The 26,628-nt window shown below is 45.1% G+C and overlaps 1 protein-coding gene across 2 annotated transcripts in view; it reads left to right on the plus strand.

Annotated features, from left to right (window-relative positions):
• LOC143808112 (T-kininogen 2-like) overlaps positions 1-26,628 on the plus strand; it is a 72,893-nt gene that overhangs the window by 30,151 nt on the left and 16,114 nt on the right. For both annotated transcript variants that reach the window (XM_077290416.1, XM_077290417.1), the window contains 4 exons: positions 2,247-2,357; positions 10,856-10,940; positions 15,515-15,663; positions 21,364-21,468. In XM_077290416.1, coding sequence (XP_077146531.1) covers positions 2,247-2,357; positions 10,856-10,940; positions 15,515-15,663; positions 21,364-21,468 — 450 coding nt within the window. The remainder of the gene's footprint in view (positions 1-2,246; positions 2,358-10,855; positions 10,941-15,514; positions 15,664-21,363; positions 21,469-26,628) is intronic.

The raw sequence follows: 26,628 nt of genomic DNA on the forward strand, positions 1-26,628 counted from the left end.
CAATGTCAGTCTTTCAATTGTCAGTCTTCCATTTATACAGTAGTTATTCTCTGTAGATTCCACACCCAGTTTTGGCATACAAACACTGATGAAAAATCACTGACGTCTGAATGAACCCTTATTCCTATCTTCATAAATGGGTAATGTGTCTGTAGATACAAGTAATTTTGTAATTTACTTATTGAAATTTTCTTCCATTTTTTAAATTTTAAAATGTGTTTTGTTTCCATCTCATTACTATGCGCAGTGCTTACAAGCTCTTTTCTTGGGTGTGTAATCCCTGTTTTGATGCTGGCCAGAACCAGCGGTACATACTGTTCCCCCATAATCTGAGCTAGATTCTGCTCACGGTCTCCAACAACAAGCAGAGAAGAACGGCTGCAAATTTTTCTAAACAGTAAATTATAAAAGTGCTTGGTTATACCTGTGTTTCCAATAATATTCATCTATGAGGATGAGAACAATCCTTTTACTAAAAAGTATTTGCTCATTGTATTGAAGGCTTTGACACAACATTATAAAGTTAAAAGGATAAAATCTACGGTACATTTCTGTATCATAGATTTATACATCGAGCATTACTTTAAGGGCTCTTTCACACGTCCTGATATTTCCGGTACCGGAAAAAAACGGTACCGGAGATATCCGTGTCCGTATGTCCGTGTGCTCAAGTGGCACATACGTGCGGCATCCGTGTGCCGCCCGTGTGCCGCCTGAGGACCACACGGACGGTGCAGGCGAGACAGCGCTACACTAAGCGCTGTCCCCCCCCGCATGTGGTGCTGAAGGCAGAATTCATCTCTTCTCCCCCAGCGTTCGTTGGAGAGAAGAGATGAAAGATCTTCTTTTTTTTTTTTTGGGGGGGGGGGGGAATAAAGTTTGCATGTGCGTCCGCGTCCCCGTCCCCAGCCCCCCCAGTGCGCCGCCTGGTCCCTTGCCGCAGAAATACTCACCCGGCTCCTGCGATGTCTCCTCTGTCCTCTCAGCGCCGGCAGCTTCTCCTGTGTGAGCGGTCACGTGGGAGCGCTCATTACAGTCAGGGAATATTCCCTGACTGTAATGAGCGGTACCACGTGACCGCTCACACAGGAGAAGCTGCCAGCGCGGAGAGGACAGAGGAGACATCGCGGGAGCCGGGTGAGTATTTCTGCGGCAAGGGACCAGGCGGCGCACTGAGAGGGGAGGCGGGGGGCACATGAAAACTTTATTGTTCACAAAAAAAAAAAAAAAAAAGATCTTTCATCTCTTCTCTCCGGCGGGGGAGAAGAGATGAATTCCGCCTTCAGCACCACAGCGGGGGGGGACAGCGCTTACTGTAGCGCTGTCTCTCCTGCGGGCGGTACGTGCACACGGAGGAGAGTGCACACTGTTCTCCGTGTGCACGTGTGCTGTCCGTATTGTGGTCCGTGCTGCCGGTAGAAAACGGACATGTCGACGTGTTTTCAGCACGGACATACGGGCCGTGTGAAAACACGCACATGTGCATAGACCCATTCATTTAAATGGGTCTACGTGTGTCAGTGTCTCCGGTACGTGAGAAAACTGTCACTACACGTACCGGAGACACTGACGTGTGAAAGAGGCCTAAAGTAAATCTGTCATCAGGCTTTTGATACCTAATCTGAGAGCATCATGATGTAGAGGCAGAGACCCTGATTCCAGCCATTTATCACGTACTGGGCTGCTTAGTGGAGTGTTTTATCAGCAGGAGATTATCACTAGAGGACTACTTGACCTACTACCTGGTAGTCAAGCCATGCCCCATCACTGAATGGCAGTTTTCTGCTTATGCACAGCATACACATAAAGCTGTAAATCAGTGATGTGTGCAGAGTTATACAGGGCTCGGTGTTCAGAAGAACTGCTAGATCTGCAGAAGATGAAATAGATTTAAATAAAAATTGCAGCAAGTAGGCCAGTAAGTGACACAGCAGTGGATTCAGGGTCTCTACCCCTACATCATGCTGCTTTCAGGTATGGTGGCAAAAACTTGGTGACAGATTCTCTTTAAAGCACTCCTACATATCAAAGTTGTCCTCTAGCTATAGGATCTGTAATAACTTACTAATTGCTGAGTGCCCAAATGCAATATGATGATTGGGATCTCTGCAGAGCAGAACCTATAATTTCAATTTCATCTCTCAGTTTAGATGCAGAACTCACTGTAATATTCTGATATCCAAACCACAGTTATTTTTAATATACTTTTTTGGACTATTTTTACATTCAATATTTTATGTGAGTAGGTTGTAAGTGGATGGAACTACAAACTGGAGTATACAATCAGACAAACTAATTGCTCTAAAAGTTTATTTCCTAAATGGATTCCAGAAGAATGTCCCCTAGACAAAAATGGGGTAAGTGGTTAATTGAATTGTTGTAAATGTGTTGACGTCTACCTATCTCTGTTTTAGACCACATGCACACATTCAGTATTCAGTATTTTGTGAGGGTTTTTTTACATCAGTATTTGTAAGCCAAAACCAGAAGTGTGCCTCTTAGCTTAGGCCACATTTATATGTTCAGTATTAGCTCTGTATGGTCCATCAGGATGTGTAAGCCAAAACCAGGATTGAGTTGAAAAATGCAGAAGTGGTGACGTGTTTCTATTACACTTCTCCTCTGATTGTTCCCTCCTGATTTCCAATTACAAATACTGAGGTAAAAGAAAAATTATTGCTCAAGTATAATGTGATATCAGAAGTACTGAACTCCAATTCCAATTTATGATTATTAATAAGAGCGAGAGGATGATGTAAATGTGAACACATGATATTCCCGCCCCTGCTATTGTAGTTTTCTGTGGTAGCACTTATCCTATACAGAAGATGTCAGCACATTAGATTGCTTCCTGTACACATTAGGTTGTTGGCTGTCCAAGCTTAAAGTGAAAATGAAAAGTCTGCAGTCACTCTGTGTGACTTATACAGACTTAGGCCGGTTTCACACGTCAGTATCTCCAGTACGTGAGGTGACAGTTTCCTCACGTACCGGAGCCACTGACACACTTAGACCCATAAAAATCAATGCATCTGTGCAGATGTCATTGATTTTTTGCGGACCGTGTCTCCGTGTGCCGAACACGGAGACATGTCAGTGTTCGTGGGAGCGCACGTATTACACGGACCCATTAAAGTCAATGGGTCCATGTAAAACACGGACCACAAACGGACGGTCTCCGTTTGCAGTCCGTGTGCCGTGCAGGGGACAGCGCTACAGTAAGCGCTGTCCCCCCCACTGGTGCTGAAGCCGCGATTCATATGTTCCCTGCAGCAGCGTTTGCTGCAGAGAAAATATGAATAATAGTGTTTAAAATAAAGATCTGTGTGTCCCCCGCCCTCCCACCCCCTGTGCGCCCCCCCGCTGTTCAGAAAATACTCACCCGCTCCCACGTTGGCTGTCACTCCTTCCTCTCTGCCCCGCGCCTTCTACTGTATGCGGTCATGTGGGGCCGCTCATTTACAATCATGAATAGTCGGCTCTGCCCCTATGGGAGGTGGAGCCACCTGTTCATGACTGTAAATGATCAGCCCCACGTGACCGCATACAGGAGAAGATGGGGCCAGACCAGGAAGCCGCGACAGCCAACGTGGGAGCGGGTGAGTATTTTCAGAACAGCGGGGGGGGCGCACAGGGGGTGGGGGGGCGCACAGGGGGTGGGAGGGTGGGGGACACATAGATCTTTATTTTAAACACTATTATTCATATTTTCTCTGCAGCAAACGCTGCTGCAGGGAACATATGAATCACGGCTTCAGCACGATGCAGGGTACCACATGCGTGGGTACCACACGCTCTGTGTGGTACCTGTTATGACCCCAATGGCGAGGGTCTCAGAGGAACGTGGAAGTCTGCAGAATACAAAAATCCAGCTCATAGGGCAGTGGTAACTGGGTTGACCATATATCTACTCCTAACGCCAACACTAGAAGTAGCCGGGGATCATTCCTACGTTGATTCTAGATGACACGCGCCAGCCGGAGAATCTAGCTACCCCTAGTAGAGGAAAACAAAGACCTTTCTTGCCTCCAGAGAAGGGGACCCCAAAGCTGGATAGAAGCCCCCCACAAATAATGACGGTGAGGTAAGAGGAAATGACAAACACAGAAATGAACCAGGTTTAGCACAGAGAGGCCCGCTTACTGATAGCAGAATAAAGAAAGGTAACTTATATGGTCAACAAAAACCCTATCAAAATCCACACTGGAAATTCAAGAACCCCCGAACCGTCTAACGGTCCGGGGGGAGAACACCAGTCCCCTAGAGCTTCCAGCAAAGGTCAGGATATAGATTTGGAACCAGCTGGACAAAATTACAAAACCAAAACAAATAGCAAAAAGCAAAAGGCAGACTTAGCTGATATAACTGGAACCAGGATCAGTAGACAAGAGCACAGCAGACTAGCTCTGATAACTACGTTGCCAGGCATTGAACTGAAGGTCCAGGGAGCTTATATAGCAACACCCCTAACTAACGACCCAGGTGCGGATAAAAGGAATGACAGAAAAACCAGAGTCAAAAAACTAGTAACCACTAGAGGGAGCAAAAAGCAAATTCACAACAGTACCCCCCCCTTAGTGAGGGGTCACCGAACCCTCACCACGACCACCAGGGCGATCAGGATGAGCGGCATGAAAGGCACGAACTAAATCGGCCGCATGAACATCAGAGGCGACCACCCAGGAATTATCCTCCTGACCATAGCCCTTCCACTTGACCAGGTACTGAAGCCTCCGCCTGGAGAGGCGAGAATCCAAGATCTTCTCCACCACGTACTCCAACTCGCCCTCAACCAACACCGGAGCAGGAGGCTCAGCAGAAGGAACTACAGGCACAATGTACCGCCGCAACAAGGACCTATGAAATACATTGTGAATAGCAAACGACACAGGAAGATCCAGACGAAAAGATACAGGATTAAGGATTTCCAATATCTTGTAAGGCCCAATAAAACGAGGTTTAAATTTGGGAGAGGAGACCTTCATAGGAACAAAGCGGGAAGAAAGCCATACCAAATCCCCAACGTGTAGTCGGGGACCCACACCGCGGCGGCGGTTGGCAAAGCGCTGAGCCTTCTCCTGTGACAACTTCAAGTTGTCCACCACATGATTCCAGATCTGCTGCAACCTATCCACCACAGAATCCACCCCAGGACAGTCAGAAGGCTCCACATGACCCGAAGAAAAGCGAGGATGGAAACCAGAGTTGCAGAAAAAAGGCGAAACCAAGGTGGCGGAACTAGCCCGATTATTAAGGGCAAACTCAGCCAACGGCAAGAATGTCACCCAATCGTCCTGATCAGCAGAGACAAAACACCTCAAATAAGCCTCCAAGGTCTGATTGGTTCGCTCTGTCTGACCATTAGTCTGAGGATGGAAAGCAGACGAAAACGACAAATCAATGCCCATCCTACTACAAAAGGATCGCCAGAACCTGGAAACGAACTGGGATCCTCTGTCTGACACAATATTCTCAGGGATGCCGTGCAAACGAACCACGTTCTGGAAAAACACAGGAACCAGATCGGAAGAGGAAGGCAGCTTAGGCAAAGGAACCAAATGGACCATCTTGGAGAAGCGATCACATATCACCCAGATAACGGACATGCCCTGAGATAGCGGAAGATCAGAAATGAAATCCATGGAGATATGTGTCCAAGGTCTCTTCGGGACAGGCAAGGGCAAGAGCAAACCGCTGGCACGAGAACAGCAAGGCTTAGCTCGAGCACAAGTCCCACAGGACTGCACAAATGACCGCACATCCCTTGACAAGGAAGGCCACCAAAAGGACCTGGCCACCAGATCTCTGGTGCCAAAAATTCCCGGGTGACCTGCCAACACCGAGGAATGAACCTCGGAAATGACTCTGCTGGTCCACTTATCCGGGACAAACAGTCTGTCAGGTGGACAAGACTCAGGCCTATCAGCCTGAAATCTCTGCAACACACGTCGCAGATCCGGAGAAATAGCTGACAAGATAACTCCATCTTTAAGAATACCAACAGGATCAGCGACTCCAGGAGCATCAGGCACAAAGCTCCTAGAAAGAGCATCGGCCTTCACATTCTTTGAACCTGGTAAATACGAGACAACAAAATCAAAGCGGGAGAAAAACAATGACCAGCGGGCCTGTCTCGGATTAAGGCGTTTAGCAGACTCGAGATACATCAGATTTTTGTGATCAGTCAAGACCACCACACGATGCTTAGCACCCTCGAGCCAATGACGCCACTCCTCAAATGCCCATTTCATGGCCAACAACTCCCGATTGCCCACATCATAATTTCGCTCGGCAGGCGAAAACTTCCTAGAGAAAAAGGCACAAGGTTTCATAACAGAGCAACCAGGGCCTCTCTGCGACAAAACGGCCCCTGCCCCAATCTCCGAAGCATCCACCTCAACCTGAAAGGGAAGTGAGACGTCAGGCTGGCACAAAACAGGCGCCGAAGTAAACCGGCGTTTCAACTCCTGGAAAGCCTCCACGGCAGCAGGAGCCCAGTTAGCTACATCAGAGCCCTTCTTGGTCATATCCGTCAAAGGTTTCACAATGCTAGAAAAATTAGCGATAAAACGACGGTAGAAGTTAGCGAAGCCCAAGAACTTCTGAAGACTCTTAACTGACGAGGGCTGAGTCCAATCAAGAATAGCTCGGACCTTGACTGGGTCCATCTCCACAGCAGAAGGGGAAAAAATGAACCCCAAAAAGGGAACCTTCTGTACACCAAAGAGACACTTTGAGCCCTTGACAAACAAAGAATTTTCACGCAAAATTTTAAAGACCAACCTGACCTGCTCCACATGCGAATCCCAATTATCAGAAAAAACCAAAATATCATCCAGATAAACAATCAAAAATTTATCCAGATACTTCCGGAAAATGTCATGCATAAAGGACTGAAAAACTGAAGGCGCATTGGAGAGCCCAAAAGGCATCACCAAGTACTCAAAATGACCTTCGGGCGTATTGAATGCGGTTTTCCATTCATCACCTTGCTTAATGCGCACAAGGTTGTACGCACCACGAAGGTCTATCTTGGTGAACCACTTGGCACCCTTAATCCGGGCAAACAAGTCAGACAACAGCGGTAAAGGATACTGAAATTTGACAGTGATCTTATTTAAAAGCCGATAATCAATACAAGGTCTCAAAGATCCGTCCTTTTTTGCCACAAAAAAGAATCCCGCACCAAGAGGGGAAGAAGACGGACGAATATGTCCTTTCTCCAGAGACTCCTTGATATATGAACGCATAGCGGTATGTTCAGGTACCGACAGATTAAACAGTCTTCCCTTAGGAAATTTACTGCCTGGGATCAAATCTATAGCACAGTCACAGTCCCTATGAGGAGGCAGTGCACTGGACTCAGACTCACTGAAGACATCCTGATAATCAGACAAATACTCCGGAACTTCCGAAGGCGTAGAAGAAGCAATAGACACAGGCAGGGAATCCCCATGAATACCATGACAGCCCCAACTTGAGACTGACATAGCCTTCCAGTCCAGGACTGGATTATGGGTCTGTAACCATGGCAGCCCTAAAACAACCAAATCATGCATTTTATGTAAAACCAGGAAACGTATCACCTCGCGGTGTTCAGGAGTCATGCACATGGTAACCTGTGTCCAATACTGCGGTTTATTTGCTGCCAATGGTGTAGCATCAATACCCCTAAGAGGAATAGGATTTTCTAATGGTTCAAGAGTAAAACCACAGCGCTTAGCAAATGAGAGATCCATGAGACTCAGGGCAGCACCTGAATCTACAAACGCCATGACAGGATAAGATGACAGTGAGCAAATCAAAGTTACAGACAGAATAAATTTAGGTTGCAAATTACCAACGGTGACAGGACTAACAACCTTAGCTATACGTTTAGAGCATGCTGAGATAACATGTGTAGAATCACCACAGTAGTAGCACAAGCCATTCCGGCGTCTATGAATTTTCCGCTCATTTCTAGTCAGGATTCTATCACATTGCATTAAATCAGGTGTCTGTTCAGACAACACCATGAGGGAATTTGCGGTTTTGCGCTCCCGCAACCGCCGGTCAATTTGAATAGCCAGTGCCATAGTATCATTCAGACCTGTGGGAATGGGAAAACCCACCATAACATTCTTAATGGCTTCAGAAAGGCCATTTCTAAAATTAGCGGCCAGTGCACACTCGTTCCAATGTGTCAGCACGGACCATTTCCGAAATTTTTGGCAATACACTTCAGCCTCGTCCTGCCCCTGAGACATAGCCAGCAAGGCCTTTTCTGCCTGAATCTCAAGATTGGGTTCCTCATAAAGTAAACCGAGCGCCAGAAAAAACGCATCAAGATCAGCCAATGCCGGATCTCCTGGCGCCAGCGAAAAAGCCCAATCCTGAGGGTCGCCCCGTAAGAACGAAATAACAATTTTTACTTGCTGAGCAGAATCTCCAGATGAACAGGGTCTCAGGGACAAAAACAATTTACAATTATTCACGAAATTCCTAAACTTAAACCTGTCTCCGGAAAACAGTTCAGGAATCGGTATTTTAGGTTCTGACCTAGGATTTCTGATAACATAGTCTTGTATGCCCTGCACACGAGTAGCCAGCTGGTCCACACTTGTAATCAAGGTCTGGACATTCATGTCTGCAGCAAGCATAGCCACTCTGAGGTAAAGGGGAAGAAGAAAAAAAAAACTCAGAATCTTCTTTCTTATAATCCCTCTTCTGTAATGCATTAAACATTTAATACTGGCCTGGCAAACTGTTATGACCCCAATGGCGAGGGTCTCAGAGGAACGTGGAAGTCTGCAGAATACAAAAATCCAGCTCATAGGGCAGTGGTAACTGGGTTGACCATATATCTACTCCTAACGCCAACACTAGAAGTAGCCGGGGATCATTCCTACGTTGATTCTAGATGACACGCGCCAGCCGGAGAATCTAGCTACCCCTAGTAGAGGAAAACAAAGACCTTTCTTGCCTCCAGAGAAGGGGACCCCAAAGCTGGATAGAAGCCCCCCACAAATAATGACGGTGAGGTAAGAGGAAATGACAAACACAGAAATGAACCAGGTTTAGCACAGAGAGGCCCGCTTACTGATAGCAGAATAAAGAAAGGTAACTTATATGGTCAACAAAAACCCTATCAAAATCCACACTGGAAATTCAAGAACCCCCGAACCGTCTAACGGTCCGGGGGGAGAACACCAGTCCCCTAGAGCTTCCAGCAAAGGTCAGGATATAGATTTGGAACCAGCTGGACAAAATTACAAAACCAAAACAAATAGCAAAAAGCAAAAGGCAGACTTAGCTGATATAACTGGAACCAGGATCAGTAGACAAGAGCACAGCAGACTAGCTCTGATAACTACGTTGCCAGGCATTGAACTGAAGGTCCAGGGAGCTTATATAGCAACACCCCTAACTAACGACCCAGGTGCGGATAAAAGGAATGACAGAAAAACCAGAGTCAAAAAACTAGTAACCACTAGAGGGAGCAAAAAGCAAATTCACAACAGGTACCCACTCGCCATACGGGCGGCACACGTGTGCCGCACGTATGGCCTACGTGAGTTCACAGGCACACGGACACGGATAACTCCGGTACCGATTTATTCCGGTACCGGAATTATCTGGACGTGTGGGACAGCCCTTATGAATCCTCCCTGTCCGTGATGAGGATTCGCCGATGTCTGCCCCGGGAACGTCGGTCAAGTATGCGATAGGCATATTCCTGGGCAGAACCCGTCTGGTGGGCACGACCGCGCTCAATACATGTGTACCGAGAGAGGCCGCACCTCGTCTTGTGAGAATGTCCGTCTAGTGGGCCCATTAGACAGGTTCTGGCCGGGAGTCTGCATATCACATACTTGGCTGCCGTTCACAGTGCTGCAGAGTGACTGCAGACTTTTCATTTTGGACGAGACAACCCCTTTAAGGAGGACATGTCATTTAAAATAAATACTATTCCTGAGATATGTATGTAAATCTAGTCTTTTTAGCCGTGTGGGTGGGGTTCTTAACTCTTCTCTATAGGAGGCTTCATGAAGACCATGCCCAGTTGGCTAACAAGAGTACATTTATTTACAGGAAAGGGACATATCTCAGGCATAGAGAGGCCCCCCCCAAAAAAAAACAATGGTAGCTTAGTAGAACAGCATCAATTACACCAGGTTTAAAAAATATTGTGTAAAGCGACAGATCCATTAAGGCTGCACTCCCATGTTGAGTATTTGGTGAGTTTTTGATGCTGCAGAATTTCTGCACCTATTATTTCAATTACCGGTAGGTTACTTGTGTTTTTTCGCTGTGTTTTTGCATGCTTTTTTTTATCATGCGTTTTTATCGCATTTTCTTTCTTTTTTTTGTATGTCATGCTTAAAATAAAGCTGCTTTGTTTTTGATACTTCCTGATATTTGGCTATGACAAAACTTTATTGACATACTTAGGTGCAGATTACATGCATTTCTGAACCGTTTCCACAGTGGAAACAAACTAAAAATGCAGGTGCGTTTTATCTGCGGATTCTCCACATCTAATGCAATTCTATGGGGAAAATCTGCACAGAAAACTCAGCATACCTCCAAGAGAAATTGACAGGTTGCGGATTTTGATACACGCACCAGGTCAGTTTATGGTGAGTAAAAGGAAAGCACAGCGGTCATGAGCTCTCTATAAATCCCATCCACTTTGCTGTCACTGGACGACACTGCATTTATGATGCAGCAAAAATACAAAGTCTCAAAAGTGCACCAACAGCTCATCATGGGAACGTAGCCTTCATCGTTCGTTTCATTATTACCCACTTAACATCTATGGTCAGCTTTAGGGTGCCTAATTTAAGTTTTCCTTATTTTGTTATTCTATTTACAGCAAAATGGTCACTGCCTCACCAATTTGTTTGTGACGCCAAATGAAGAAATCAAAGATATATATTTGACTTGCGAGTCAAGCACAGGTAAGATTAGGCAGAGGACATTGCTTCATCAAACTTTACAGAGGACCTATTACCCCTACGTGGCTGCCTAGGATCGCTGGAATATAACATCACGATGATAAAATACATTAGGAGCGCTTGTTTTGCACATTAAAATCCTGTAGGAGAATCATCCATCCCATCTTCAATTGTCGTCCACCATTAAACTTACAATGGCGTTTCTTTTTTACAGTCATGATGAGGTTTCCAGCCTAAAGAGACCCAAAACCCCTCAAAAGTCTAGGCGGACTAAATCTTATAGCTCATCTTTTCTACATTTCTACAAGAAAAATGTATCTTTCTACCATGTTAGCCAGTAGACAGAAAAATACTAAAAGCTGAGAATCCTCAGTGGTTGATACAGTTTAATGGCTAACTGAAAAGGTGGTAACAAATAGCAGCAACTACTCGAGTCTCTTCATCAGGCATAATATAGAACAAAGAGTCACATATTTATACACAACCGAGCACAGGAATAATTCAGTACTAGGACAAGTCACGTGAAGCAGAACTATCAGTATGGGAGAAACAGCTGGAGTAGTAAACATTGATATCTGCTATTCGTTGCCTGAAGCCAGATAAATGCATCCTTTTTTCAATATGCAGTTAGGCATTGAGTGCTTTGTCGTGCCAAGAGCACTTAAAGGGAATCTATCACCAGGATTTAACCCCCAAACTATTTATATGCACATGTAGCTCCTTCAAAGGCAAGTCCAGCAAGACCTTTGTATGACCAGCCTGTTCCTGGGCACTGACTTCAGGGTCTGTGCACACGTTGCGGATTTTGCTGAGGATCCGCAGCGGATTTGACGCTGCGGATCTGCAGCTGTTTTCCATGCGTTGTACAGTACCATGTAAACATATGGAAAACAAAATCCGCAGTGCAAATGATGCGGAAAAAAATGCGCAGAAACACAGCAGTGTTTTTTCCACAGCATGTCAATTCTTTGTGCGGATTCCACAGCGTTTTACACCTGCTCCTCAATAGGAATCCGCAGGTGTTAAACCGCAGGTCGAATCCGCACAAAAACCGTGGTAAATCCGCTGCAAATCCGTGGGTAATCCGCAGTGTGGTTTACCTGCGGATTTTGCAAAAACAGTGTGGAAAAATCCACACACCAATCCGGAACGTGTGCACATAGCCTCAGAGTTCTACTACAGATGCACCGCCCAACCACGATGCACACCCAGAAGAAAGGTAATTATGACCCTTGGCACCCTTGAATACACAGAGTGACTGGGTAGCGAATGCACACAAAAACAATGAAGCTTGTGCCCATAGTTTTTGAGTATAAATTATTTTTGTACATGAGGTGATGTCAGACAGAGCCGTATGTTCAGTAAAGTAAGCTGTGCAACATTTACTATATTGGCATGTTTTATGTAGTACTTGTGAGGTAATATTTTTTGCTTCAAGTTTTTTTTCTACTTGAACATTCTGTGAATTTTAGTGCCTGCCATATTTCAGATTAGCTATTAATCTTCCCCTAATGTTCAGTGAAACCTTGTTATAACTAAGACACTTTGGCCCCAATTTATCAAGACAAGCAATCTTCACAACATCAGAGGTGTATCTGGGGGGTAAGAAGGGCATGTGCCCCTGGCACAGCCAGCAAAAGGGGCAGTCCAATATGTTGGCTCGTTCTCTGAGCCGCAAGTACAATTGAATCCCTGACTGCCAAGTCAGGGCGGCGTCAGCACAGTGATCAGTTCATGTGATCACGCTGCTGACGTCACTCCCGGCAGGCACACAAGATTGGTGGTAAGTGCTCCAGTGGCTCGGAAGACACTGACGATTTAGAGAAAAGGGCGGTGGGAAAGATAAACAAATGGGGAAGGTGGGGAAAATTTAGTGAAAAGGGAAGGTGGGGAAATGTAGTGAAACGGGGTGATAAAGATTTAATGAAATGGGGAAGATTTGGTGTAACTAGGAGATTTTATGAAACAGTATGAGGGAGGATCGGTGCAGACACAGTACAGTGACTGGGGGGATTAGTGCAGACACAGTATGGTGAAACGGGGATGGGTTCAGGCACAGAATGAGGAGTGAGGAGGGAATGTATGAGGAAACAGTATGAGGAGGATGGGTGCAGCCACAGTATGGTGAGTGATGTGGACACAGTAGGGTGAGCAAATTGGGGGAATGTATGCAGACACAATATGGGGAGCTCAAGGAGGCGATTGGTGCAGACACAGTATGGTGAGTAGGGGGATAGGTGCAGACACAGTATTGTGAGTGGGGGATGGGTGCAGACACAGTATGGTGAGTGGGAGATGGGTGAAGACACAGTATGAGGAGCGAGGGGGAATGTATGCTGACACGGTATGAGGAATGAGGGTGATGGGATGGGTACAGACACAGTATAGGGTGTCGGGAGGATGTGCTAGTAGGCAGTATGGAGAGCAAGGGGGTAAATATATGAGGAGACAGTAAGGTTAGCTTGGGGATGTGAGATGAGACAGTATGAGGAGGGAGGGGGAAATGTGTGAGTGGACTATTGAGGGGAATAGTGTGAGGAGACAGTATAGGGGGGAGAAAAGGTGAGTGGGAACAAGATAGAGACTGAGTAGTGTGTGGGGTAGCATGGAGGGACAGTGTAAGGGCGGAGTGTGATGAGGGGGCACAGAATATAGTCTGGGCCCTATAGAGGTGAAACGTACCATAAGAGGGGCAGTGTGTTGGTCATATTTTCTGCAGGGTAGCGAGAGGGGCAATTATTTATTCAGCGGCTCAGCACAGGGCCCATATTTTTATTCAGAAGCACTATAATTTTTAATGGGATCTTGTGGGGATGTGCTGCACAAGACCGGAGAAGATTGAAGTCTGCAAAGATGAGCTATGGCTGTGAAAAGTCATCGTGGTATCTGGACAAGATGAAAAAATGAAATGAAAGAGAATGACTCCAATCAGAGACAACGTCATCTATAAAGAACCTGGATGTAAATTTTTTTGTGATACTGATTAATTCTCATCAGTAGGCTGGGATCACACTTGCGAGAAACTCGCACAAGTCTCGCATCTCAATACCCGGTACTGCCGCTGGCACTCTGGACCAAAGCGTGCGGCTGCATGTACTTCTATGCAGCGGAGTGCTCGGTCCGAGTGCCAGCGGCAGTGCCACGTATTTAGATGCGAGACTCGTGCGAGTTTCTCACAAATGTGATCCCGGTCGTACTGTGGTTTCTGTATGGGAAAAAAATTATTAATTTTCAGCTCACCACTGTGGCGGCCGTTTAAGAAGCTCCAGCACGGATGTAGTTCAGACCAAACTAAGCACAGCTGTATCCAAACAAGGAGAATTTTTCCAGCGAGCTTTGGAGGAACAGTAGTAGACGTTTTTGCAAAAAACTCTTGATATTTAATGAATCAAAACGTTACATATAGAGTCAAAAAATTAATCCCTCACCCCCCTAAAACTACGTGGTTCGGCGGTTGCCTTTATCAAGTTGTAGTTGTGGTTTCTGTATGTTCCGCAGCCTGATGATGACTGATAGAAGCAACTCCCAGTATCTGCTTACCACTGTTAAAGACGTACTGAAAGTGACCGTCCACTGATGCCACCGGCAAGGAAGAATCCTAAAACTGTACAGTGCATTTGATGTGAGAATTCAATAGCATGTAGTCACATAGAGTAACTGCAGACTTTTGTCACAAACATATACAAGCCCTTTAATTTTAAAATGAAGCCCTATAGCATGCCAATCCCAACAGTGTGTAATATACTCACTGTCAGGATGCAGCTCTGGTTGCTGGTAAGAGCAGTCATCACATGGCCACTTCACTCATATGCAATTTTTATACTTATGGTCGCGTAACAACGAGCTTTTCTTCCTGCTTCTCTCAGCTTTTCACTTAACATAGAGAGAATTAGGGAGAGCAGCTAGGCGGCATGTGACTTAGGGCTCCTTCTCACTTGCGAGAAATACGTCCGAGTCTCACAGGTTAAAACCAAGCTCTGGCGCCGGCACTCCAGAGCGGAGCGTGCAGCTCCATGTAATGCTGTGCGGCTACACGCTCCGCTCTGGAGTGAGAAGGAGCCCTAAGTGTAAAAATTGCATGTGTGCTTGGGGGGGTGCAAAGCTGTATTCTTGCCCCGGGTGCCGGAAAACCTAGATCACTTCTGACACCAGTGTTGATGAGGGGACAGCTTCTGATTCAATAAGAGGCACACATCTCATAATGAACCAGGAGCATCTGACAAGTGGCATGTGCCTCAGTGTACACCTCACCACAAATCCTACTCCAATCCATGCTGGAGTAAGATATGTGGGTTAGCGAACGCTGCCGCTCATCATGAATTCAACAAGTGGCAGTTACCATGCCCCCGTTCCTCCGCAGCTTTGTCCACATTGTCAGAGATGTGTGAAAATGGCGTGAGATCACAAAAAGTTGCAAAATGTTAGTGCTGCTTCAATTTGTGCCAAAATGTGACTTTTCTAAGCTTTTTAAGCAATAATTCTGGTGTTTAATGATTTGGTGGATCTGGCCCTACATTTATGAGCATGCTGAACAATGAATTAATTGGTTTACTATAATTTTTTGTTGTTGTTGTTAGGAGTTTGTCTTACCTGTCCTGAGCAAGTGGAGAAAAATGATACTGAACTGTTGAATTTGCTACAAAAATTCATTGAGGAATATAATTCAAAGAGTAACCAAGCAAACCTTTATAAATTTCAGGAGGTTCAGAAAGCCTCAAGAAAAGTGGTAAAGTATTTCTAGATACTTGTTAAAAAAAATTGCAGTACAAATAAGTCTAAGTTCACACCATCATCACAGTCAACAATTAGTATTTATGCTGGGAAATTCTATAGATCAATATGTCTAATATGAATCCTACAAGTAACTCACGGAGTGTTTATTCTGTGAGTTACTTGTAGGATTCATGTTTTGGGAGGGTCCTTAATGTTTACCCATCTTGTCCCTTTATGGGCATGTGGCCTCTTATTTTGATTATGTATCAGTGGAACCTCTATTTAGCTATATGCCTAATATGCCTATCAACACATGTCTGGTGTATGTGAAAAGGCTGTCCAGAAAATCCTTTTTGCACCTCTCCAAACTCCATTTCACACTCCATGGAGAAGGCAATTATGCTAATTTCCCAGGGATTTCTTACCTGTTTACAACTGTGAAACAAAAGAATGCAAATATAAGTAGTCAATATTATATTTTTGCAACTTTTTAGATGGTCCAACCAACTATAATGGCTGAGGGTAGGTTCACGCTATCGTTCAGTGTTTCATCCAGCAAAATGCAACAATATTTCTCACTTATCATCTGAGTGCTGTCTGTATTCAATTTGTTTTTTTATAGCAGCTATTAATCATTTACAAGAACAATTACAACTTCTATGTTACACAATTGCAAAGTACCAGTAATATTCAGATGCTTCACTGTGGATCTGTATGGCATCTGATTTTTTTTTTTGCACACCATAAATGAAGTTACGGTATGTGCAATAAAAAGAAATTACACTTCGAAAAAGTATTGTTAAAATTTATGTAATACTTTGTACAAAAGCCTTTGTTGGAAGTCCGTGTTACTGTTTGGGTTTGGCTGCTGTCATGTGCTGTCATGTGCATGGCAGCGTGGCAAACACCGCTTCTGATCGGCAGTGAAATCATCCCCGCGGGTCAGACAGTCGCGGTTCCTACGCTGTCAAAAGACAGGGTGAGTGCTCAGCTGTGATCGGAGGTAGAAAGTTTACCTCCGGTCAGTGGTGAAAGCAGATGGGACCACAGCTCCCATCATCTTACACCTGCTGCAGTGACCTCCGTGAGATCTCCGCTAGCACCGTATGAAAAACTTTCATGCTGCTAGCAGGGATCTCACCAAGGTCACGGCAGTCGAGTCCAGCAGGAAACGCAGCCTCAGTGACCGAAGTAACCTCAATGATGTCACCGCCGGTCACTGAGGCTGCGCTCACAGCAGCTCATTCACCAGTGGTCCAGGTTGAAAACTGTTTTTCCCCAGACATGGATTAAGGCATGGGACAGAACAACGGAGAGGTGAGAGATATTGTTGTTTTTTATTTTTGGTTTACTACAGGAGAACGAGAGCTTCGGTGGAATTAGGCGTTAGGTGAGTATAACTGTGTTTGTTATTTTGAAATAAAAATGGAAAAGTGTGTTTTGTTTTATTTCTAATAAAGGACTTTATTCTGGTTGTCTTTTTTTACCATATAACTATAGGAGTAGTAATGGAGAGGTGTCTTATAGATGCCTCTCCATTACTAAGCTGTGGGCTTGATGTCACCTGACAATACAAAAGTGACATCAACCCCACAAATATTAACCCCACTTGCCACCACTACAGGGCAAGTGGGAAGAGCTGGGCAAAGCGACAGAATTGGCGCATCTAATAGATGTGCCTTTTCTGGGCAGCTGCGGGCTGCTATTTTTAGTCTGGGGGGGCAATATACATGGCCCTTTCCAGCCTGAGAATACCAGCCTCCAGCAGTCTACTTTAGCAAGGCTGGTTGTCAAAAATGGGGGCATCCCATGCCGTTTTTAAAAATTATTTAGTTAAATAATTTAAAAAAACAACGAGGGGACTCCTCTATTCTTGATAACCAACCTTGCTGAAGCTGACAGCTGAGGGCTGCAGCCCCCAGCTGTAAGTTTTGCCTGGCTGGTTATCAAAATTACAGGGGAACCCACACTGTTTTATTATTATTATTATTTATTTACAGCACAGGAGCCGGCTAATGAATACACCTATCAGCTGCTCCTGCTCTCGCTGTTATTAGTGGCAGCAGGTGTCGCATGATGGGAGCAATAGTGCTGTCCACTGACACCAGTGACCATAGGTAAACTTTATACCTCTGAACACAGCTGCTGGCTCACACTGTCTTCTGACAGCATGGGAACCGCGGCTCTCTGACTGGATGATTTCACCGCCGATAAGGAGCGGTGTTTACCGCTCTGTCATGCACATGACAGCGTGGCAGACACTGGATGTTCGGGCCCCCCATTCAAGTGAATGAGGTCCAGGTACTGTTCTGGTGCCTTAACCCAAACTTTTTGTAACTGTTCGGCCGAACACAATGGACATCCAGGTGTCTGCCCATCTCTATTCTCCATACATCCACTATTAACCTGTGCTGTACATGTATGTCGGCTGTTGGTAAGGGGTTAAGAGACGCATGCTTTGTAATGAGTCTGGGACATCTTTTAACTGCTAAGCACAACAGCCAAAAATCTACTACAATCAGGTACACTGGCATACATTTCTGTCCTAATTTATGGCCCTTTTTGACACACAAATTATACTAAAATTATCAAGCACACTTGGCCGCACCAAGCTCTTTCCACATTCCAAAAAGTTGGTAAAACTGTCCAAAATTTGAAAACACCAAAAGTTGCAATATTTTTCAACAACTTTAAGTTGTGCAAAATTTAGCCACAGGAAATTTTACACCAGAAAACTGGCATAAACTGTTGGATGAATCAAAGCCACAGTTTTTATTATTTGTTACGTACTATATGTTGGTATCTAGGGGTAGATTAAGAGTTTGTTCATAAACTGCACTTTCCCACTCATTTTTTCTGTCAAAAAAGTGCAGCATTTCAGTATCAGTAAAGTAAATATTTTTTCATTGCAAGTTGGAACCATCTGAATGTTTTTCGCATCTGCAGCATGTTAATTCTTTCAGTGATTTTGCAACATTTTTCACCCATTCAAATAATTGGGGAAATAACGCTTTCCAAAATGCAAGTAAAAAATGTGCTCATGTTATGCTGCTTTTTTCCTGCCAACATACTGTTTTTTTCCTGCAGAAAAATCTGATGCAAATACTCAACATGTGCATATACAGTAATACAAGCTGTGTGCCAAGTTGCAAGACAATGTAATAAAAAAACTGCTGAAAAAAGGCAGTCACATTTACCAACACCAGGTCACAAAACTAATGTACAGAGGGACACCCCCAATCATAACACTGTGTCCTCACCATGCTCCCACTCACCATACTGTGTCCACACCCATCCACCACTCACCACATTGTGTCTGAACCTATACTGTTTCATCACACATGCCCCATCTACCCCCTTGCTCCTCACACTGTGTCTTCAAATTACTCCCACTCCCCATATTGTGTTTGCACCTGCCCCTTCCTTGCTCCCTAAACATGTGTCCTCAAATCTTACCCCGTTACACTAAGTCTCCCCACACACTTAATACCCCTACCCCCACACTAACTCACTTTCCATTACACTAAAGCTTAAGTGTCTTCGGGTCCACTGTTCAGAAGCACTTGCCACCAATGTTCTTCATGCTCTGCAGTGTGATCACATGACCTGATCACGCTGCTGATGTCACTCTGCACCCGGAGGTCAGAGCTTCAATTGTACTCACATCTGAAATACGCGAGTACCGTTGTTCACTGGGAGCCAGCGCAGTGCATCTTCTGTGAGCTGACTGTCATTTTTACAGCTGGCTCAGAGAACAGCAGACTACCAGGGGCATGCCCAAAATGCAACCCGCAGAGGAGACTCTTCAGACTACCATATTAGATAGCCCAACGGCGCCATCCTGCTGACTGTGCCCAGGGTAGAAGCCCCACCTGCCCTCCCCTAGATATGCCTCTGGCTTAAATGATGCAGCAGGCCCTAATGATAAATGCGGAGATAGCACAGGTGTAAAAACTGATGAAACAACCACTCACAAACCTATCAATTCATGGAATGCTAACATTGTATGCATGGCCCCACAGTAGCCTTCCCACATTGTATGCATGGCCCAATAGTAGCCATCCCACATTGTATGCATTGCACAACAGAAGCCCTCCCACATTGTATGGATGGCCCAACAGTAGCCCTACCACATTGTATGCATGGCCCCCAGAAGCATCCCCACATTGTATGCAGGGCCCACTGTAACCCCCACATGGTGGTGTGTGAACATGTTCCTACAGACTTGTTCACTGTGCAAGTAGCCCATGTGTTTCTGTTTCCATAATTGTTCTCTTGTGTCTACAAGATTAGGGAGTTATCCACCACTCATTGTGGGCTATCTGCACAAAAGCTGTTCCATTCAGCGTGTCCACATGGACATTTCCTTTCTGAATCCTGCTCATAGAGGTAATATACAGATGATCAGGTTTTTAAATACCGTATATACTCGAGTATAAGCCGAGATTTTCAGCCCATTTTTTGGGGTTGAAAGTCCCCCTCTCGGCGGCTTATACTAGAGTCATACCCAGGGGTTGGCAGGGGAGGGGGAGTGGGGGCTGTCTAATTATACTTACCTACTCCTGGCGCGGTCCCTGCAGGTCCCTGGTTCCCCAGCGCCAACAGCTTCTTTCTGTACTGAGCGGTCACATGGTACCGCTCATTACAGTAATGAATATGCGGCTCCACCTCCCATAGGGGTGGAGCCACATATTAATTACTGTAATGAGCGGTAACGGTGACCGCTCAATACAGGAAGAAGCTGCAGTGGGACTGTGGAAAGTTTGCAGGGTGGAGGTGGAGCTGGGATGGAGCCTGGGCGCAGTCTCAAGGGGGTAAAAAAAAATTTCCAGTATGGATCCCTGAAAATCCTGGTGGAAGACCTGAATATGCATGAGTTATTGGTCAATATTTTGGTCAAAATACTCAAGCACGCAACCCACAAGAAGGATCCTTATTGTCTGGTGAGTCCCTACACTAAAATTGAAAGCAAAACACAGCAAGAAAAATAGCAGACAAGGGCAGCTTTATTTACTAACACAAGTCAGAAAGTTAATGCTTGACATTTGCCAAGCACACTTGGTCTTTCCATGTACCATCCAAACTCTGCCTGCTTTCAAAAAAGTTGGTTGAACTGTCCAAAAGTTGGAAACATAAAAGGTTTCAATATACTTTAACAGCCTTAAGATGTACAAAACCTTTGCAATACTTCAACAGCTTTATTACATGAGAAACTGTTTGAGCCAGGGAGTTTTTATTCATTCTGACATATGATGGTATCTTGTGTAGCAACATGATCAAGAACTTGGTCAAACGCTGCATTTTTGCTGCAAATTTTCAAATGCTGCTTATGGTTTCTTTGCAGATTTGAACGATCAAAGTGTTTTTTTTTCATATCTGCAACGTCATTTGTTTCAGCGTAGTTGCATCGTTTTTCACCCATTCAAATAAATGGGGAAATAACACATCAAAAATGAGCTCCAAAACATGCATATTTTATGCAATGCAATGTTTTTCCTGCCAACACTGCGTTTTGCTGCAGAAAAATCTGTGCACATACACTAATACAAGTTGTGAGTCAATAGACAAGAAGATAATACATACACTTGTGAGTATTGTGCTGTGGATATAAACTGAAAAAAATGTGTTAATAAAAATAAAGATTGGCAACATACTGTATCATTTTTGGTCAATACTCAGGCATTCATATTTTATTTCTACATTATTTCTCTAGTTTCAAAATGGCCATCAATACAATGTGGACTTTGGAATTCGGGAGACCAATTGTTCCAAAGTAGATGATATCCTCGGAGAGAAATGTGACATCAAAGAAGAGGGTGTAAGTCTAAAAATTATAATTGAAATTAAAGACTAAAACGAAGAAATAAACATGAATTAAAGGGTTACTTGCATCTCAGCCATTCATGAGTAACTCAGGAGCAATTGCTCCCGATGCTACTGCATTTCACATTGCCCAGAAATGTCCTTTTCCTTTCTTGCCTTGTTTTACATTTTCTCTTAGATAAACTGTAGCAAGTTCCCATCATTTTCTATAGGTAAAACATTTTAGAACCTGAACCTATTTCTCTGCCAAATTTTTTTAATAAAGTGTAATCCCACAGCCTGAGATAGACAATGGTATGGCATGTGAACCGCGGTGCTGCCTGTTTATTTGTGTTTTGATGCCAGCGTTATACAACTGTGCAACATCTGGCATTGTAGTAGCATGACTTTTGTATATGGGATGGACCCCACTCCTTAAAACCACTATAACTACTGTAAACCTAGGTACTAAAATAAATACACAAAACACATTATTTTGGTTGTCAAAATGGCCACAGCTTTTATTCAAATCACAGGATCAAATAATCACAGTAGGAGTCAGGTGGAGTGCTAGTACATTGGGATTCACAAGTACTGCGATATCCCCAGCTGTCTGACATACAGCACCAGGACAGACAGCCATAAAGGAGCGGCACGCACTGGCTTGCCATTCAAGCAGAGCCAGTAAACTTTCAGGGCACCAATGACCCTATTATCCTCAGTCCTGTGCTTAACCACTGTGCCCACCCGTGATTGATGTTACCATTACAACGTCCTTGAGGCTGGCCACCAAAGCCGAGCCTGCTCACCACCATGAGGTTTTACATCCTCTATTAGTTAAAGTGAGTCCACCTTAACTTGTCTGCAACTTCCACCTGACTCCTAAACCGCAAAGCCGTGACGGGTTATAAATTCCAAGTCTCATTTGACGCTTTTTTTTTTTTTAATAATTAAATCATTTTTGTAAACTTAAAAACTAGAAGCATTAATGGGACTAAACTTGGCAAACCCCCTACTCACAAAGAGTCATCCTACAGCGCTTAGGAGAGGAAAAAACCTCTGTGGAGGAAACCTCCAGGGAACCATGGCTGAAGGATTGCCCTTCCCTTGGGCTTAGAAGGTTACCTCAAATAATAACTCTTTATAGCCAATATACAAATGAACCTGGTACAAGATATACAATGACAAATTCAAAAATACAATAAAGCATTTATCATTATACAAAAAATAATTAAAAAGTTTTAGGACAGAGATTATAAACAGGGCAGGAGAGCGGGTAATGTTTCCTCCTGTCCATCCTGTGAGAGAAAGAGGGAGAGCCAGAGTTGCCTCCCCTATATAAGCCCCACCCTCCTCACAGTAATACACCAGGCACAAACATCTAAACTTACTCTTAAAGCAACAACACTCTTGATTAAAATCTACACCGCAATGCAAACAAAAGCTGCAGGAGTTCTCGGTCCACCCATCCCCAAGTCATGTCCACCTCCGTCTAGTCTCCGGTGGTTTCTGTATTTTCAATGGGGTCCTGAAGCAGCACATCCCTAGTCAGTCTTTTTTTACTTAGGTCTTCATTCAAAGGCAGGATAACGTCTGAAATAAGAGTAGATTAGTGGCCAACAGGCTTTCCAGGCAGTCCATCAGACGGTTTATGCGCATCAAACCAGCAAGAGTGCCAGGAAGGGAGCTTTCAGAATATGTTAAAAAATATCTATGTGCCCATGCTTTGTTCCAATTTGTAAATGAGCTGGGATATATCCCGAAAGTGATCCCAGTCCAGGGAAATTCTCCAGTTCTCCTCTTTAAACCCAGCCTAATTTCATGTCACTTGATGGACCAAAGTGTTGGGTCACAACGGTGAATCTGTTAGCCACGGCAAAGAGAACAGTATTATGAGGGATTAAGAGAATAAAGCTGGAGTACTTGCTTGGACTGGGACTGCACACTTGACAGCTCATTTACTGGTTAGAAATAAGTGGTTTTTTGAATATTCCTAAATCACTCTGTGACCACGCATATCTAAAATACACTATTTGGCAATGTGGATGGTTTACATGGCATAAAACATCTCACAGACTATGAATGTTTATTCAGTGGGGCTCTGACATTTGGCACAACTGCACAATTAAAGGACCTTAAGCAACCCATTCAGCTTATGTAATCAACACGCAGATCAGCCAGAGCCACCAAGGTCAACCCTCCATCAACCAAACATTAATAGCCTACACTAAATCCTTTTGTCTCTGTGCACACATTGCATTTTTGCTGGGTTTTTCAGTGCAGATGTGACAAAAACTGCTAGGTTTCCTCATCCTAGCAACATGAATGAGAACCCTGAAGTCTCATTTGTGACTTGCAGATTTAATTCTCCAGACAGTCAATTCTTTCAGCGTTTTTGCTGCAGATTTCACCCCTACTAAAGAGAGGGGAAATATCTGCACCAAAAACCCGAGAAAAAACACATGTTTTTGCAGTTATGTTTTTCCTGCCAAGAGATGCAGAAATTTCGGAACCATATACTCAGCGTGTGCACATACCCTTAAAAGTGACTTTTCACCAATTTTAAGTATGTTAATAAAAAATTCGCATTAACTTTTTTTAATGTAAATGTTAGTGTAGGGTAGTGTTCCCCAACTCCAGTCCTCAAGAGCCACCAACAGGTCATGTTTTCAGGATTTCCGTAGTATTGCACAGGTGATAATTCCATCACCTACACAGGCAATAATTCCATCACCTGTGCAATTCTAAGGAAATCCTGAAAACATGACCTGTTGGTGGCTCTTGAGGACAGGAGTTGTGGAACGCTGGTGTAGGGTATACTCATCTATCACTGTCTTCTCCGGAATAATGTGCTGTTCCACTCCTCTTCTGAGTCACATGAAGGCAATTCAGACTCTTCAGATCACATTACGCTTTGTGTGTGAGCTGGAAGTCTCTTTTAACAATGGAAGCCTATAGTTCCTTATTCTGACGCTCCATAGGCTTACATTGTAAAAGTCACTTGTAGGTCACACAGAGCACAGTGATCTGGAGGAGTCTGAATTGCCATCACGTGACTCAGAATAAGAGCAGAACAGTGGTGGATACCAGAGAAGACAGAGATAAGTGAGTATATTAACAGACTGACACTATACTAACATTTAGGCTATGTGCACACATCAGGATTTCTTGCAGAAATCTCCTGAACAAAACCGGACATTTTCTGCAAGAAATCCGCATGCGTTTTTTTCTCGTTTTTCTCGCGTTTTTTGCACTTTTTTTGCACATTGTTTGCTGATTTTTCCGGAGGTTCCCAATGCAATAATATAGTGGGAAATCTGCAACAAATCCGCAAAATTAACCCCTTAACGACCGCCGATACGCCTTTTAACGGCAGCCGCTAAGGGTACTTAAACCACAGCGCCGTTAATTAACGGCGCTGTGGAAAAAGTGAATAGCGCCCCCCAGAGTCGGATTTTCTCTGGGGTCTCGGTTGCCGAGGGTAGCCGAGACCCCAGAGAACATGATTCGGGGGGTTTTTACCGACCCCCGAGTTGCGATCGCCGGTAATTAACCGTTTACCGGCGGTCGCAACAAAAAAAAAACAAAACGCGATTTGCCGTTTAATTTCTCTGTCCTCCGATGTGATCGCACATCGGAGGACAGAGAAATGTGGTCCCCGATGGCCCCCAATAGCCCCCCGATACTTACCTACCTCCCCCGGTGCTCCTCGTGTCTCCCCATGGGCGCCGCCATCTTTTTTCCGGGAAAAAATGGCGGGCGCACGCGCAGTGCGCCCGCCGCCCGGCACCCGGCAGATCTTTGGGGTCTCGGCTGCCGGGGGTAGCCGAGACCCCAAAGAACATGATCGGGGTCTGTTTGCACCGACCCCTGTTTTGCGATCGCCGGTAATTAACAGTTTACCGGCGACCGCAAAAAAAAAAAAAAAGCGATCTGTAATTCTCTGTCCTCTGATGTGATCGCACATCAGAGGACAGAGAAATAGGGGGATTCGGGGACCCTAACATACTCACCCGGTGTCCCTGGGTCCTCTTCTGTCTTCTCCTGCCAGCCGGCTTTTTCATCATGGCGGGCGCATGCGCAGTGCGCCCGCCATCTGCTGCCATCTGCCGGCCGGCAGGAGAAGACGAGTTGGGGCTAAAATTAGGGTTAGGGTTAGGGTTAGAGTTAGGGTTAGAGTTAGGGTTAGGGTTAGGGTTAGAGTTAGGGTTAGGGTTAGGGTTAGGGTTAGAGTTAGGGTTAGGGTTAGAGTTAGGGTTAGGGTTAGGGTTAGGGTTGGGGCTAAATTTAGGGTTAGGGCTAGGGTTAGGGTTAGGCTACTTTCACACTAGCGTTTTTTGGCTTCCGTCGCAATGCGTCGTTGGAGAAAAAACGCATCCTGCAAAAGTGCTTGCAGGATGCGTTTTTTCTCCATTGGCTTGCATTAGCGACGCATTGCGACGGATTGCCACGTCGCATCCGTCGTGCGACGGATGCGTCGTGCTTTGGCGGACCGTCGGCACAAAAAAAGCTACATGTAACTTTTTTGTGCGACGTGTCCGCCATTTCCGACCGCGCATGCGTGGCCGGAACTCCGCCCCCGCCTCCCCACACCTCACATTGGGGCAGCGGATGCGTTGAAAAAACAGCATCCGCTGCACCCGTTGTGCGGCGCTTACAACGCTAGCGTCGGTACGTCGGCCCGACACACTGCGATGGGCTGAGTACGACGCTAGTGTGAAAGTAGCCTTAGGCTTCTTTCACACTTGCGTCGGTACGGGGCGGTCGCAATGCGTCGGCCCGACGTACCAACGCACGTTGTGAAAATTGTGCACAACGTGGGCAGCGGATGCAGTTTTTCAACGCATCCGCTGCCCAGTCTATGTCCAGGGGAGGAGGGGGCAGAGTTACGGCCACGCATGCGCGGAAATGGCGGACGCGACGTACAAAAAAAAGGTTACATTGAACTTTTTTGTGACGACGGGGGCTAAAGTTATGGTTAGGGTTGGGGCTAAAGTTAGGGTTAGAGTTGGGATTAGGGTTAGGGTTTGGATTAGGGTTGGGATTAGTGTTACGTTTGGGATTAGGGTTGGGATTAGGGTTACGTTTGGGATTAGGGTTAGGGGTGTGTTGGATTTAGGGTTTTGATTAGGGTTATGGTTAGGGTTGAGATTAGGGCTGTTTTGGGGTTAGGGTT

This window comes from Ranitomeya variabilis, chromosome 2, assembly GCF_051348905.1.
Source record: "Ranitomeya variabilis isolate aRanVar5 chromosome 2, aRanVar5.hap1, whole genome shotgun sequence".
In the NCBI taxonomy this organism is placed as follows: Eukaryota; Metazoa; Chordata; class Amphibia; order Anura; family Dendrobatidae; genus Ranitomeya; species Ranitomeya variabilis.